The following is a 15,418-nucleotide window of genomic DNA, read 5'->3' as shown; positions in this document are numbered from 1 at the left end:
TTTTTTTTTTTTTTTTCAATTTGTTTTGAGCAGTGTTGTCAGCTTGTGGAAAATTTTCTAATTTAAGAATTCGTTATCGTCTTTCCTTCAGCTCTGAACAGTCTGTCACTTGCCATACCCATCATGCTGAGCTACCCCAGTGTGCTTTTGATTTTCAGCTTCCAACTGAGAAGGCCAAAGTCTAGATTAGTTTTTATCCCCTCTTTCCTACTCTCTTACTAGTCAGCAATTATTAATTGGTTTTCAACAACATAAAGTAAGGTGTTGACCTAAATGGGCCTGAGTGACTTCAAATGCTACTGAAAATAAATGGATACCAAGGACATAGAGCCTTTCACAGGAACAGACTGAAAGGTTAAAAATGTAAATAGTTTACCATGAAACACTTCTATAGACTGAACAGTTTTACAGATAACTGTTTTGAAGAGTGATATGTCTAACTGCAGAAACCAAAATAATTTAAATAAACAACTTGTAAGCTGAAAGTTGACTTGCAGTGACATGTGTGACCTTTTTAGAAGTATCTTATCATGTTGATTAATGAAAAGGTTCTAGTCTGATTTTATAACAGATGCTTAAGCTAAATGTTTTTGTTGAAAATTTGAACATTTACTTGAAGGAGGCCTGACAGGCTCCAATGGCAAAGGCAGATAATGGTCTCAATGAAATGTCCTGTACGAACTTGGAAGTGCTTTTGAGAAATAGGTCCTTCAAGCACAAAAGTACTTTAACACATACATAGCTTATTCAATTTCATTCAACTAACCCAGAATTCAGTGCAAATCCATGTAAATGTATCCACCGGGTAATGTTCAGGGTTTTGTGCCAGTACATTTTTTCCACTGAAAATTATCAATATTTTTTCCACTGAATATTATCAATACAAAAGAAAGCAGAAATTAATACTATTTTTAAATTGTTGGTATTTATTTTCAAATTCCTATTTTATGTAAAATAACCAACTACTATAGACATTTGAAAAGACAGATGAAGCAAGAGGGGACTCCAGGGGGAAAGGACACACCGAAGATGACAGGATCCCAAAGCTGCAAGATGCCTTTTAAGCAGAATTATGGCGAAGGTTCTTTATTATTCAACAGGAATATGAAAAATCTCTACAGATGCAATTTGAGAAAATAATAGAAAAATCCAGTATGCAATAAAGTGAGTCTGCAGTAGCAAATAAGCAGTAGTCAAATCCTTAAATTATATTCTGTATGTTGTTACAACCTTTCAAGGCTCAAATTTTGGACATATCTACAAAAAGCCACTAAGTGTATTCAAAGCCACATATGACTACATAATCTTTTTTCTAGTCGTTCTTCTTTGTTATCTGTCTTCCTCACTTCAAAACTAAAACTGAACACAATGTTTGTGAAGGTGATACTACTTTAAAAATAGTAATGACTACAGTGCTGGTTAATATGATAATGCACATGCAAAAATTGTAGTATAGAAGATATAATTCATTATATTAAAATACTCATTATTTTACATGTCATTTCTTGGTAATCAACCATGATAAATTTATTGATATGGATATCCCAGGAGTATCCAGATTTATTACCTTTCTTTTTAATATACAATCTATCATGGTTATTATTTTTCCAGAATAAAGTACTTTGAACCTTAACTTTTATGTCTTGTCCATCTAAAACTTAAAAACTTTATTTCACTTTCTTCTGAAAGAATCAAATCAATGAAGTATTTTTACAGAAAAAATTTATAAGGATTCATCATGTAAGTCTTGTAAAGGGCAATAGCACAGGGATATAATTTTTAACCAGTAGAGATTTAAAAAAATCATAAGTAAGAGCTTGGTTGCCTCAAACTCAGCAAAATTCACAGCTGTAGTATTAAAGGCTGGAAATACAAGACATTCAGAAATATGAGGACCAATTATTAAAAAAAATTAGTTTTACAAAAACCAAATTTCTTTTGTAACATTGAAAAGCTGAAAACTACATTTCTTTCCAGGGGGAAATCTTTCATAACTCTGTTGATAATAAGCATATTAAACCTCTTAGATATTAAAACCAAGACAAAACAACAAGACAGTTATAAAAATGTAATGAGTAGAGGGATGGTTCCATACAAAATATTTCACACTGCCCAAGAGAAAAAAAACTGACAGGCATTGACAGATATTCCTCATAATTTGTCTGGGTCAAGTAAAGAACAAACAAACTCTTGTTATTGAAACACATTATTTTTGAGTCATAGAAGATATCTCTGTATGCATCAGGTACTTGCTCTTGGCAATACATGTTAGTTATTTTCTGCAGTTTATATTACATTACTGGCTTTAAATTACCTTGCCCTCATCTTTAAGGACTTGTACAAGTCTTTGCTCAGCTCATCCCCTTTCAGCCCAGACAACCCCACCAGATGCCACTGGGGCAGAGGTGGAGGCAGAAGTTGCCTGCACAGTTAATGTGCTCTTCTACAGCTTTGCACAGGGTGACAGAGGGTGTCACCTGCACAGCCCAGAGCAGAGCTGGCAGCTTGTGCCAGACCAGAGAAAGAAGGAAAAAGGGGAAGGCCAGGGTTTCCCATTCCTTCTCCTCTCTTTCCTCGTTTAGATCTCAACACACTGAACTGAAAAGAACAACTGAGAAAAAAAAAAGGCAAACTTGTTTGAGGAGAGGAGAAAAAAAGAATTGACAGGCTATCAGGGCAATCAAGGCATATTCCAAAGCTCTTGAACTCCCATTTAAAGTATGATTTAAGGTCCTTAAGAAAGAACATCTTTAATAGTATCCACAAAAAATTGGTATTTTCTTGTTAGATATAAATAATTTCAAGCAATTTAGCACTTTTTTTTCCTAGCAGTCAACTTAAATCATCATATCTACTTGTTTAACAAACTGAAATACAGCTAAACATTTATTGGTGGTTGTTTAAATTGTCTTATATTTTTAATAAGTTGAATAATGAACATGATATTTGGTGTTCTGCTTAGCAGTCTGTATTGCAAAAATACAAAGGCCACCATTAGCTATTTTTACCATAAGAACATTGCCAATCCTACTGCAGAGCCAACTTTTCCCTCTTGGTACAAGAGGGTTCAACATTAATTGCTATTTCAAGCTCTGCATAAGAGAGAATACACTGCAAAAGAAATGGAAAGGGATCTGAGGAGTAGCAGCAATCATCTGTTCTCCAAAATAGATTTTGGCAGTACGTACAGCTTGAACAACTCAGTCAAGCAGCCTAACAGACACTGGAATCTCAGGACCTGCTATGAAGTCCAAGATAATTCTTGATGCACACCATATCGCTGGTGAAGAAACCTGCAGAGAGAGGCAGCTACTCTGAATGCTAATGCTAATCACCATTCCATTATTAGAAAAGTGTTTTTCGCACTTTTGTTTTTTTACAAACTGTACAAATTAATGTTATACATTTCGGGAAAAGAAATTAAATAGGAACACAAAGTTGTTTTGGCATCTTTCTGTTTAAACTCCAGAGTTTTCAAAATCAATGGGAAGAAAAATCTCTTCATTGTATGGTATTCTAATTTGTTGAAGACACATCACAAGGACCAGCTTAAGTAGGTAACAGAACTTTGGCTTCTGGTATGGCTTTTCACAACTCACTGTGATATTAAAAATTCTGAACATGTAGGAGATCATATCCTCTGAGTATTTAAGAAGACTGTGTCATGTGAGTGGTCCATGCAGATGAATTTCTGGTTATAAAAACAGGAAAGACATGATATAGAAATGTTGGCAGCTGATGGTGCAGAGAGGGGTCAATGTGAAAAAAGCCCACAGCCATGGGTAAGGCCCAAGCCTAAGGCCTGTTTTGTTTTATTGAAAACTCAATATTTTTTAGTTTGCCTCTTTTTTAAAAATAGCATGAACAACAACAACAGCAAAAAGGAAATAAATTAATCATTTCCACAACTTAAATAGGAAAAATATTTTTTATATATTTTATTCCATTTAAAAAGAAATAAGTGTTAACATACTAAAATGTGATTTGTTGCTGTGGAATGTGGTTTTCATGAGGAATTGTGTGTCAGTACAATACCCTGACATATTTATATTTTAGCAATATAGGAGTTCTTTTGTAATGAAATATTTTTTAAAATATTTATGAAATAAAGGTGAAGTATGCTGGAAAAGAGATTTTTTTTTTAAGATATTAATTAGAAGGTAAATTTCTGTCCCTGACAAATAGGAACTTAGAAGATTAGAAGACAACTATTCAGTGCATTTTTTTAATGAAGTACAGATGGTAACCATGAAGTTTGGGATTCTCTGGAAGCATGCTGAACACAGAAACAGAGAAAACTAGGATGTCTGCATGGGTGCAGATATGCTGTCTTAATATGCTTACTCATAAAGGAAAGTTGGCAGTGGAAATGAAAATATTATTTCTGCCAAAATTAGATCTATAGAAAAAAACTATATGGAAGTAAAAATAGCACCTGGCAAGAGAAGATCACCACAACAATATGAAGATTTTTTTTTTTCCAAAGAATCATGAAGTAAACCACGTAACTTCTTTTCATCCCTGTAACAAATTACTGTAGAGGACAAAAGGCTTCACCATGATAAAGAGAAAATTCCCATCATGAATTGCTAGTGAGTTGTGACTGTTTTCTTGAATACAGTATTTAATTTCCCCAGGTTAAATTATTAGAATAGATGTAAAATACATAAAATACAGCTCTAAGCTGTAAAAGTACTTAAACTGATAGCTTAGAAAACTCTTCAACACAAAACAACAGATAGAAAAAAATAGTATCTATTGTTTCCAACTCAAGACAAATAAAAAAGCATAGTACAGTTCAAACACTAGCCCAATTATTTTTGGGCACAATAATTCTGTTATATAGCTTCCTTCAAATGTTTCTAAATATAAACTTATTTTTTGAAAATATTAAAAAACAAAAATTACCATTCCAGGAAAGTTTCTGAGTGTTAAGTATCAAGACTCTCATCACGCTCTCTTTTAGTCAGCTCTCACACTAATACATACAAATAAATAAAATCAATCATATTGATTATAAATAGCTAACCCTTGATTCATTTAAAATAATGATTTTTCAGTTCAGGGGTAGAATATTTCATAATATCTACTTTCAGAAGAAACTTGTGTTTAGAAAACTGTGTCTCTATGAAAGCCTAAGGTATTTACTTCTGAAAAAAAATCTGTTTTTATTTTGCAGGAACATCTGAAATTTTTTAACAAACAACTTAAGACAATGCAAGTTTAGAAGAGTACCTGGAATTATAACAGAAGTATGTTCTATTTCAGATTTGCCACTATTTCTTTTCCCATTAAAAACTGTATGTCACATTAACAAAGAGTTAGTCTTGGAAAAACTTTCCAGGACAAAATGGATTCTCAAATATTCAGTTTGAGAGTATGCTATTATATAATTTTTTGGATGCATTATTTTTAGGCAGATTGCTTTAAATCAACACTGAGAATTTCTTACAACATCTGTATTTTCAAAATAGCATGTACCTAACTAATTTAGTCATTCAAAGTGGAAAAAATTACTTTGGCTACAAAAAAGTCTTTCCTTATTCTACCTTATTATCTTAAATTTTGATAACTTTAGACAGAAGTCATGGTCAGATTGATGTCAAGTGATTATGCTAGACCATCCATCCAATTAAACTAATGGTACTAATCCCAGTACCAAAATAAAAATACCTATTTGCAGTGGAACATACTCAACTTGTTTGGCCTTCTGGATTGTGACAGAAACAAGCTTTTTCATCAAGTTAGAAAATCTATTTCTTTTTGATGATTATTCAAATAAGAATTTAATTCAGGGAGCTTTAGCAATCTACTTGGGGGAGGAAAAAACCCAACTGTAATTGTCAGAGCATAAAAAGCAATACTGACCCTAGAGTTCTTTACTTAAGCTTCTGCATCGGTATTTTCCTTCCAGGTTTAATACTGAACCAACCAGGCAGTACTTAGGGACTTAGCTGCAACTAACATTTGCTTTATAGTTACCCCAAGCCATAGTCCTTGGTATTTAAAACAGGCTGACACTGAAATTCATTTAAAGGTCTACTTCACTCATTACATGTTTTCACAAATAACTCCCTGATTAAAATAATGGAGAATACCAAAAAAAAAAAAAAAGTAATCTCACATGTTATATGCACAAGACATACATAATAATTATTTCCAAATTTAAAGGTGTGAACACACACAAAATCAGAGACTCAAAACAATTGTTTTTCAATCTCTGATGTAAGCAAACCTGCACTATTCATTTACCCCTCACAATAAACCAGAATACCTTCAGTTTGTCAGCTATCACAAAAAATAAATCAAAAGCATTAATCTTAAAATATGCTGAACTAATTAATTTAAATAATAAAAGTGTCTTGGCTGTCTGTAACTGGTATTTAAATTAAATAGGAAAAATAAGCCCACAAATGTTTTATTGTCTTTAAATATTTAAAGAATGTGGATGTAGCATGTTAAAATATTTACACAACACTTTATCCATCTCAGATTCCTTAATAAATCTGATTTGTTATCCACACATAAGACCTTCAATGAATAAATGATAACACACTTTTTCCTAGTTTATTTAAATTGGGGGTTTCTTTTGGAGGGGTAATAGTGTCACACTCATGGTTTCACTTCCCAGTATTTTTAAGGTTTTTGTTCACAGAATCACAGAATGGATTGAGTTAGAAGTGACCTTAAAGATCATCTACTTCCAACATTCCTGCCATGTGCTCGAACGCCTTCCACTAGACTGCTGTTCCCAAATGGTATTTTTTTTCTTTTCAAGCTCTTAGCCTGATTTACACAAGATAAGCCAAAACTGTACAACATTTTAAAAATTTACCAAGGAAATAATATTCTGGCCAAGATAAAAATCACTTTAGCGACTAACTCAAATTTTTAAAATTATTTCTAAAATTTTTTATTGCTCTTGAGTGATACACTGGAGTACTAGAATGTCAAAATACTTTATCCATAACTAATTATTTACAGATATGATGCACCACTAGAAAGGCAAAATATATGTCCACTGCCAAACTTGATATCAAATAATATATAATAAATACAAGACTTCAGACAACAGAAAAAATTTGCCATGAAAGGGGAATACGAAGCAACAGTATTTATATTTTATTATTACTAAGGTATATGAACCATCAGTTATTTGTACCTCAATATTATTGAAGGGAAGAAGGGAAGCCCTTTTTCCTTGCTGGTTGCTGTTGAAATATATTCAAAGTCATGTTGTCATGTTCATGACACATTACTTTCAACCTGACACTTTAATCAGCTCTTCCATGCTAATCAAGTAGTAAGTGACATGTGGAAGCAGTATTTCTGATTTAAAGGGAGTAAAGTAGGAATAACCGCACAGAAAAAAGCAAACCTGGATTGTGTGCTTTGCCTAACACCTCACCTCAAACCATAACACCAGCGCAGACACAGACTAGAGGAATCACTGCAGCAGATGGGGAGAGTGGATCCCAGACAGTGAGGGCATGTGGCGTATCCACTGGGAAGATGAACCTTGCTTCCTTGTGCCAGGGATTTCCTCTTACTTCTACCTGCAGTTCCTATATTCTGCTTATGGATGAGGAGGGTACAGTTTTAATGAGGATTTAGAAACAAGACTTCAGCTATTACTAATAGGAGATGCATGACTAATTCCCAATGCATGTGGTACAAAGAAGACCTGAGAGTCTGTTCTGTTTTCAGCTGAAGATTGATTTTATTTCAAAACCTAAATGGGCCTCTGGAAAAATACTGAATTAAAAGTCTGATCTGGTTCTATTTTATTAGGATTGCCACTTTTCTTTAATCCTCAGAAACAGGCAAATAAGTTAACTCCTTAGACTTTCTCCTGTCTCTGCAATGGTTTTGGCACAAGATCCAGGAAAAGAAAAAAGCAAAAACAAACACACAAACAAAAAAAAAAACAATAAAACAAAACAAAACAAAACAAAAAAAAAAAACAAAAACAACTTTCATAATACTTTTTTCTACAATCAAATAACTCACAAAGTAATAACCTGGATGTAGTAAATGGATATTTTGCTATGATGTATCTCATATTTTTATGGTGAAGTACAAGGAACTAATTCACAAGAAGCTCATCTCTGTATTCCAAACAAAGCAAATCACTATATATGTAGGAAGAAAATTATATTTCTTGATAGACCACACTAGATTTTAAGTAGGTTGTGCACCATTAACGAATTATTAGACAAACCAGTTTCTCAATTTCAAAAATATAAGTGGACCGAAATTGATTATTTGATTCAATTTAAAAAAGACTTAATAATCATAAGTAAGAACTACAATAGAAATGAAACATAAATAGAAAGCATTTTAATAGGTAGCATATTGATCATCTTAAAGGTCTCTTCCAACCCTAACGATTCTATGATTCTACGGTTAAGAGTCAAATTCCTGGTTTCATACACAAAATAATTAATTACATGAGAAAGCGTGATTGACAGGCCCACGTGAAAATCCAGATCCTATGTGGCTCTAACAGTAATTGTCCTTTTCCCCTAGAGACAACAATGTGCTGCTGTAAGAGGCAAGAGAAATGAAAACCAATCTCAAGGAGGAATAGGCAAGTCAAATATCTAGTCATTGAAAACCGTTCTGTGAGATTCAAAGAGCAATTTTTGTTTCTTTTGGCCACCTGCAAAGCACATACAATAAAGGATAAAAAATGAAATCTTCTAGCCAAGGCATAATTCAGTCAAAAGAAATTGGCTTCCAAGCTGTATAACCTGTGGACTATGTCTCTTCCACTGCTTCTCAGAAGGATTCGTTGTAATGCCTGTGTTACGAATGCTTCCAAGCAGATTGGGATTTATACAGGGAATTGCAGATACTATTTTCAAATGTACAGCTGCTCCCTGTTATAGTGGACACTGAAACCTCCCAAGAAATGACAGATTAGCTCCCATGAACAGGCAGAAAAATGACAACAGTGTTCAAGATGCATTATTTGTCTTTCTAGATTTATAAAAATTGATTGTAGATCATAATGTGAAAAGAACAACACTAAATTCTACTTTTGGAAATCTGTTGGTGAATGACTACCTCGCAATTGCTCACTTGTGTTTCAGAGGACACATGAACTTTGTAACTATTAAACTGAACTTGGTGAACATTTTGTGTTTATTGACATGAAATCTGTCACTTTTAGGTATTCTCAAGCTGTTATCTCTGAAAATTCCATTTGTAACTAAAAGTTACCCAGACATCCAACAACATGATTTTTCTGACACAGAATTACGGACCTCCTGGCAATTTTCTAGGCTTCCACTTCTCTGGTAATTCATATAAAAACCAGACCCAAAGAATCATGAACCATATATGTTGCACATACAATTACCTTTATCCAGAAATGCACATTTCTTTCTGTTATTATACTTTTATTAGATACTAAAGTTGTACCTTTCCTGTGGAAATCGTAACCTGTCTTCCTTTTCAGGTTTATGGGCTGTGCTGTAACGTCACATAGTATACACTTTTAAGGGATATGTGTCCTCAGGAAATCCATTTAAAATGTTAAATTCAACACAAGAAGAAAACATTTTATGTACTGTTACGATGCCAATTTTATACCAAAGTTCACACGGCATTTACAAATACCCTAATAACTGGAGATGAGTATTTTCAACATTTTAACAGTGAAGTATCAATTCTCTTCCAAAAAATAAAAAAAAAGGAAATGGCCTGTCACTTCTCTGTAATCCTGCAATTAAGGTGCACTTTAGCACTTATTAAAGCTAGAATCCCAGAATAATCCTTTAGGTCTGTCAGTCAAGCTCACCATATAAGAATACAAGCTACTATGATTCTTTCCCCCATCATACTGACATTTCCATTTTCATCCCGGTGCCATTTATGGAAGCTGCACGCAACTGTGGCCATGAATTTTAAAAAGCTCAGGTCACACTAGGGTCTCCTTCCTCCTGATGAGACTTTAAAAGAGGAAAAAGACTGCATGCTTGAAATTAGGACCTTAAATAAAAAAAATCAAAACTTAAAAATACAAATTCTATTTTATTTTCTTCCCATTTAAAAAAAAATATTCAGCTCCTTTGAATGCTGAAATGTCTTTTGGTTGTACAAAGATTTTTGCTTGATGATGAGCACAGGGATTATTTCCATCTTGAAAGATAAATAGTTTTGAAATACAGTTAAAGAATCCTCATCTGTATACACACACACATATATATATTATTTTTTGCATAGTTTAGAAAGACTTTATGTAAATTTTCTGCCAGTCTGTTACTGCATTTCTAAAAATGCACTGGATGAAATATTGGTACTAAGAGCTCACAATGCATGCTACTTCCCTAAACTGTACCACCTTATGAGATACTTTAAAATGTTTTCAGGACTCATCTCTGCCTGAGGCCAAACAGAGTGTAAAGAAGAGCTGTCAAGAATTGTTTGTATTAAATGTGAATAGCACGGAGAAAGAATGGATCAGAAAATCAGAATATGCAAGAGGATTTTTTCACCTCCAGTTACATTTGTGAAAATCAGATCCAATCCTAATGGATCTGTTTAACTGCAGCATCTACCAATTCATAAAATTAACCATATCCCTAATACAACACATCTATGAAGTAGCACTGAAAGAAGTAAAGGTGACAATAACAGCAAACTTGTACTAAAAATTGAGACAAACATTGTTTTAAGAATGGGACACAAATAATGAGTTTAGAATTAAAATATAAAATCACTTTTTCACATGCCACTTACAGCCTTCATAAATATCTGTTGGTATGTGGACTGCTGCATGTTGGTAAGATGTTTGCCGTCGGAAAACAGGATCGTCTTCAAATACTGGTCTGATTCTCTGGCTGCCAGATTCAGTTTCATTCTTTTCAGGCTTTTTAAAGAAAAAATATGTAAAGGGAAAAATATTAAAAAATATGCTCAAAAAATGCCTCTTACATTTTCTTTTTTACGTAAAAAAAACCATAGCTTTTCTTTCATTGCTAACATTTTGCATTTGCATATAAACACAATTAGATTCTCCGGGTCAAGGAAGATTTATTATAGCTTGCTTTCAGTTTTGATTTACCCAATGCTTTCAGTGAAATGAAGATCTGCAAAAGAAACGTATGAGCCTAACACCTTGCACACTTAGATTTCATAACTGCATGGAATTTTTACACCCATAACACAAGTCAGATTAATTACCTTTTATTACATGTAATGATTTGCACCAAGTCTTAAATATTACTCTTTTTTTTTTCCTTCTGCAGATTATATCACAAATTACAACTCTAAAAATGATACCACCCATATACATTGTAAAAACAGATTTTTCAGAAACAGTGGTGTACATCTGGACAAAACAAGGAAATTAAGCCTTCTCAGAATTTCTGATTAAATCAAGTTTTTTTCATTGATTTATTCTAAGCACATCTCAGTGAAATCCCATGTACTGGCTACATCTGTCTGAGGGGAAAGGTTCCTAAACACTCAGGTGCTCACCATCACCTGTGTACCTTGGGTTCCAATCTTTTCTCAGCTGTCTGCACCCTGATACACATTTCTTGATTCCTTCCAATTCACTCAGTCAGTTTGTACTAGTTCTTAAACATTTTGAAAAGCAGAGAATTTTTCTAACCCAGCTACAAAAACTGCATGAAGTGTGGAAGCAAGGAGGTAGGGAAGGCCAAAGAGGAGGTGGCAGTGTCTTCACCTGTCTCAGCTGCAGCTACAACAGGAGGCCCCACGCCGTGGGCTGACTGCCACTTAAAGCAATAATATAGCAACCATGATACTGAATGATTACTCAGGCCAGCTATTGGAGGCAATTAAAAAGATATTTTTAATACTATAGAGTCAGTCTTTGAAAATGTGCTATGCTTGATAAATAGTGCTGACAGTGAAGCACCTGATGGTCAGTCGGGCATGTGTGTGCTGAGGTCATTCTGTTTATTATCCTCTATCAAAGTACAGACAGATAAATTTTAGCTTATCCACAAGGCCATGTAATGAAACTGCCCATGTTTTCTCATCTGCTTCATCTCAACTTTACAGAACAATGCCATTCTAAGTATGGATTCAAAAGCTGACTGAAGTAAGCAGCAAAAGCCTGGGTGGATTTTAAAGAACTGGTTTCCTTCGGCAATACAAAGGGCAGAACTCATCTAACCAGTGACAACCACCAATTTCGAAAATCCAGCAATGTTGTGCTCATCACTGCAGGCTGCCTTCATAAAGAATGAAGAGAAATGGGAAAGTTTAGAGTGCAATTCATCTTATCCTAATTAGATACCTATTTCCCATGACATGAATCATGCTTTAGAAGTGCCTCCTACTCTTGATCGATTGTAGAAGTAGCTCTTGTGCAAATCACCTAGATGTAGAAGTCAGCAATACAGCTGCCTAGAATTAGGTGAGATGAATCTCACAAGTCTACTAAACTTCCAGAAGAAAAGAAGCTGGGTACTCATTTTGACTATTTTTATGCAGCACAGCTACTATATCTTATGCTGAGAAGGTAAATTTGTTGCTTAGTATTTAACCTCATTCTGGGAATGGGCAAGATTTTGGGAGGGGACATAGCACAGCTGACCTCTGCTGATCAAAGAGATACTCCTTTCTAAGGATGTTATGTTCAGTATTACAAGCTCAGAGAAATGAGGAGAAAGGTGACATTCATTATTAAGGTGGAGCATTTGTGGAGCAGCTGCTGTGTGTCCTAAGATCCTACTTCTCACAAGGTATTTGTACATTTCCTGCTGTTGGGAAGTAAAGAATAAATGTTTTTTTATTTCCATTGCTTCAATTTTTGGACTTTGCTTTTCTTTATTAAACTGGCTTTATCTCAATCCATGAGTCTTTTATTGTCTTGTTTTCTCACCCCTCCACTGCTGGAGGGAGGTGGTGGTACAGTAGAATGTGATAGATAGTCATGTTGTGGGCAACATGCTTTAAGGGCAACTGGCAGCCAGACAAGGCTCACAACCATTACAACTTACTTCAAAGGGTGCAGACTAAAGCCAGGATCAGTAACACTTGATGCATTATATGATTTGAAATGACACAGCATTATGACACCTTCAGACCTAATTTGGTTCAATTTTTCATAGGTTTTTGTTGTGATGTTTGGTTGGTTTTTTTTTGCTTCTGTATTATCCCACATGCTTTTTTTTTCCTGCCCCAAAACTGGCGTGCCAAACATTACACAAATTCTGGAATTCTTTCCACAAGTTATCTTTTAGCTTAAAATTGCTCAAAGTAATGACTTTTTCTAATTATGCAAATGCAATCCCAATAATCAATCATTCATGTGGCAAAATCTCCCTTCTGTTGGAAAGTAATTTGATTTAAAAAAATATTCTAACACTCTTTATTTCTAAAAATTAGTAGCAGTGACTACAAACCCTCAAGGCTTTCACAGTACACTTCAGAAAAGAATTGGGGATCATGAGGCCGCAGAACCACACTAAAATACCAGAATGAGTGAATGTCAAAAGATTTCTTTCAACTAAATTTCCACAAGAAATATTTGGGAGGGAATGGGTATGGTAAAAGAGAAATGGCAAGAACATAGAATCAAAGAATATCCTGAGCTGGAACGGACTGACTAGTCAAAGCTCATCAAAGTTTAGCTTCTGGCCCTACAAAAAACAATCCCAAGAATCACACATTGTTCCATACAGTCCATCTTAGCAGGTCTTGAGCATAAGTTTTTGTATTACAATATATTTCAATTTTTGCTTGAAATTCCTGAAGCATTGCAACATAAAATGATCATGTTTCTTCTACTTGATATTGCAATTTCATTCCAATTAATAAATACAACCTTTCAGTCCTTCCATTCACTCATATGCTATGAAAGAAGCTTCATGTCTACTGCCAAAATCTGATTAAACTTTGTTGACATTGAAACTATTTAATTAATTAAGACCTGAATGCCTTAAAATAAAAAAGAAAAATAAAAATCTACTTCTCATATTTCTAATAACACACACTCACTGATCCCCCTGAAAAAGACTGTGACTGAATCTGTTGTTATTCCTACTGATATGCCATGATACTCAACAAAAAATCTAAATCTAAAAACTAAATCTTAATCTAAAAACTCTTCTCAAATTCATTAATGCAGGCAATGGATTTAAAACTACATAAAGTAATGTAGATGCTTTCACACTGCTCTTGTTGACCTTGGTGTGAGCATTTTGTGATGTACAGCTCTGATACTGAAACAACACATCAATCTGCCCAAAAACAAAAGACAACAAGTAACAAAATCCTTTAAAAATTTTGAAGTTACCCTCACACAGGAACAATTTGTTCAGTAAATCTAAAGGTGTCTGAACTGGTTCTGTACATAACAGGTAAGTATCAGAACCGTTATTGGCAAATTAGTGCTGAACTCACGTGGGCCACTCCCTCCTGACAAGAAAGACCAATAAATGCTGTACCAAGCCTCACACATCCAGATTTATACTATAGTAGATCCTACTACAGAAAATAAATCTATTTGGTTTTAATTTGCAAATTATTGAATTTCAAGCAGCTTAAATCTAAAAAAAAAAAATAAAATAAAAAAAAAGAATGATTAATAAGAAAAACCTCTATATTGTTAATTATTAGTCTTGCATTGCAATGAAAAGCCTGCCAGACTGTGGTGTCAGTTGGTACAGTTTTATACCCAGTTAAACTTTGTTCTCATAAAAGTAGAAAAACACCTATTTTGATGGAAAATGATCCTGCATGTGAATATAATTAAAACCCAACTCCAACCAATTTCTCTCTCAAGTCAGAAGCTGAGATGCAATCAATACTGGCACAGAAAAATCCCACAGGAGACAGTGGCTGAAGATTAATTTTCTATCTATTCAAACCTGGCCTTCACTTATTGCATTACATTGTTACCTACCACTGACAGTCAGCAAAATAACTCACTCATTTCGCTGCAATGAATTTCCAGACCAGTTTTCTTCCTCCCTTGAGAGGTAGATAAAATTCATTTCTCTTTTCAGTTCACATTTGTGCCATTTTTAGGCTTTTGGGGGCTTTTTTGGTTAATAAATAAAGTTGGGTTTTTTCCTATGTCTATCATTCACCGTCAGGATAAAAAGGAAATTTATATAGCTGCTAAAACACAAGAAAAGAGGTTTTTTGCAGCTATTCTTTGTGATTATTTCTAAATCTTTCTTGGCATGATGTACAATAAACTGGAGGGTACCTTCTGCATCTTTTTTATAAGCCAAGTACATAGCAGAAATAATGCAGCTTCTCTCTAGAGGGCTTTCTGAACAAAAATTAATGTATTTACATGAGTTAAGTGGAAGCTTTATGCCAAAAAGTTCTACTAAACGATTAGTCTAGAAAAGAAAACATCCATTAAAACAAAATTTTTAAAGATCATTTCAAGAAAGAAATTGTGACATAGTCTAGGTGTCCA

At 34.0% G+C, this 15,418-nt stretch overlaps 1 protein-coding gene across 6 annotated transcripts in view; it reads right to left on the bottom strand.

Annotated features, from left to right (window-relative positions):
* Positions 1–15,418, bottom strand: part of CACNA2D1 (calcium voltage-gated channel auxiliary subunit alpha2delta 1) — a 362,532-nt gene that overhangs the window by 139,535 nt on the left and 207,579 nt on the right. For all 6 annotated transcript variants that reach the window (XR_010998941.1, XR_010998943.1, XR_010998942.1 and 3 more), the window contains exon 6: positions 10,747–10,876. Coding sequence is in view for 3 of the 6 variants with exons in the window: in XM_068189573.1 (XP_068045674.1) it covers positions 10,747–10,876 (130 nt within the window). In the remaining 3 variants the exon portion in view is untranslated. The remainder of the gene's footprint in view (positions 1–10,746; positions 10,877–15,418) is intronic.

Source organism: Anomalospiza imberbis, chromosome 5 (assembly GCF_031753505.1).
Source record: "Anomalospiza imberbis isolate Cuckoo-Finch-1a 21T00152 chromosome 5, ASM3175350v1, whole genome shotgun sequence".
Taxonomy (NCBI): domain Eukaryota; kingdom Metazoa; phylum Chordata; class Aves; order Passeriformes; family Viduidae; genus Anomalospiza; species Anomalospiza imberbis.
The sequence above is the reverse complement of the archived record's forward strand: the minus strand, read 5'-3'. Positions and strand labels throughout refer to the sequence as shown.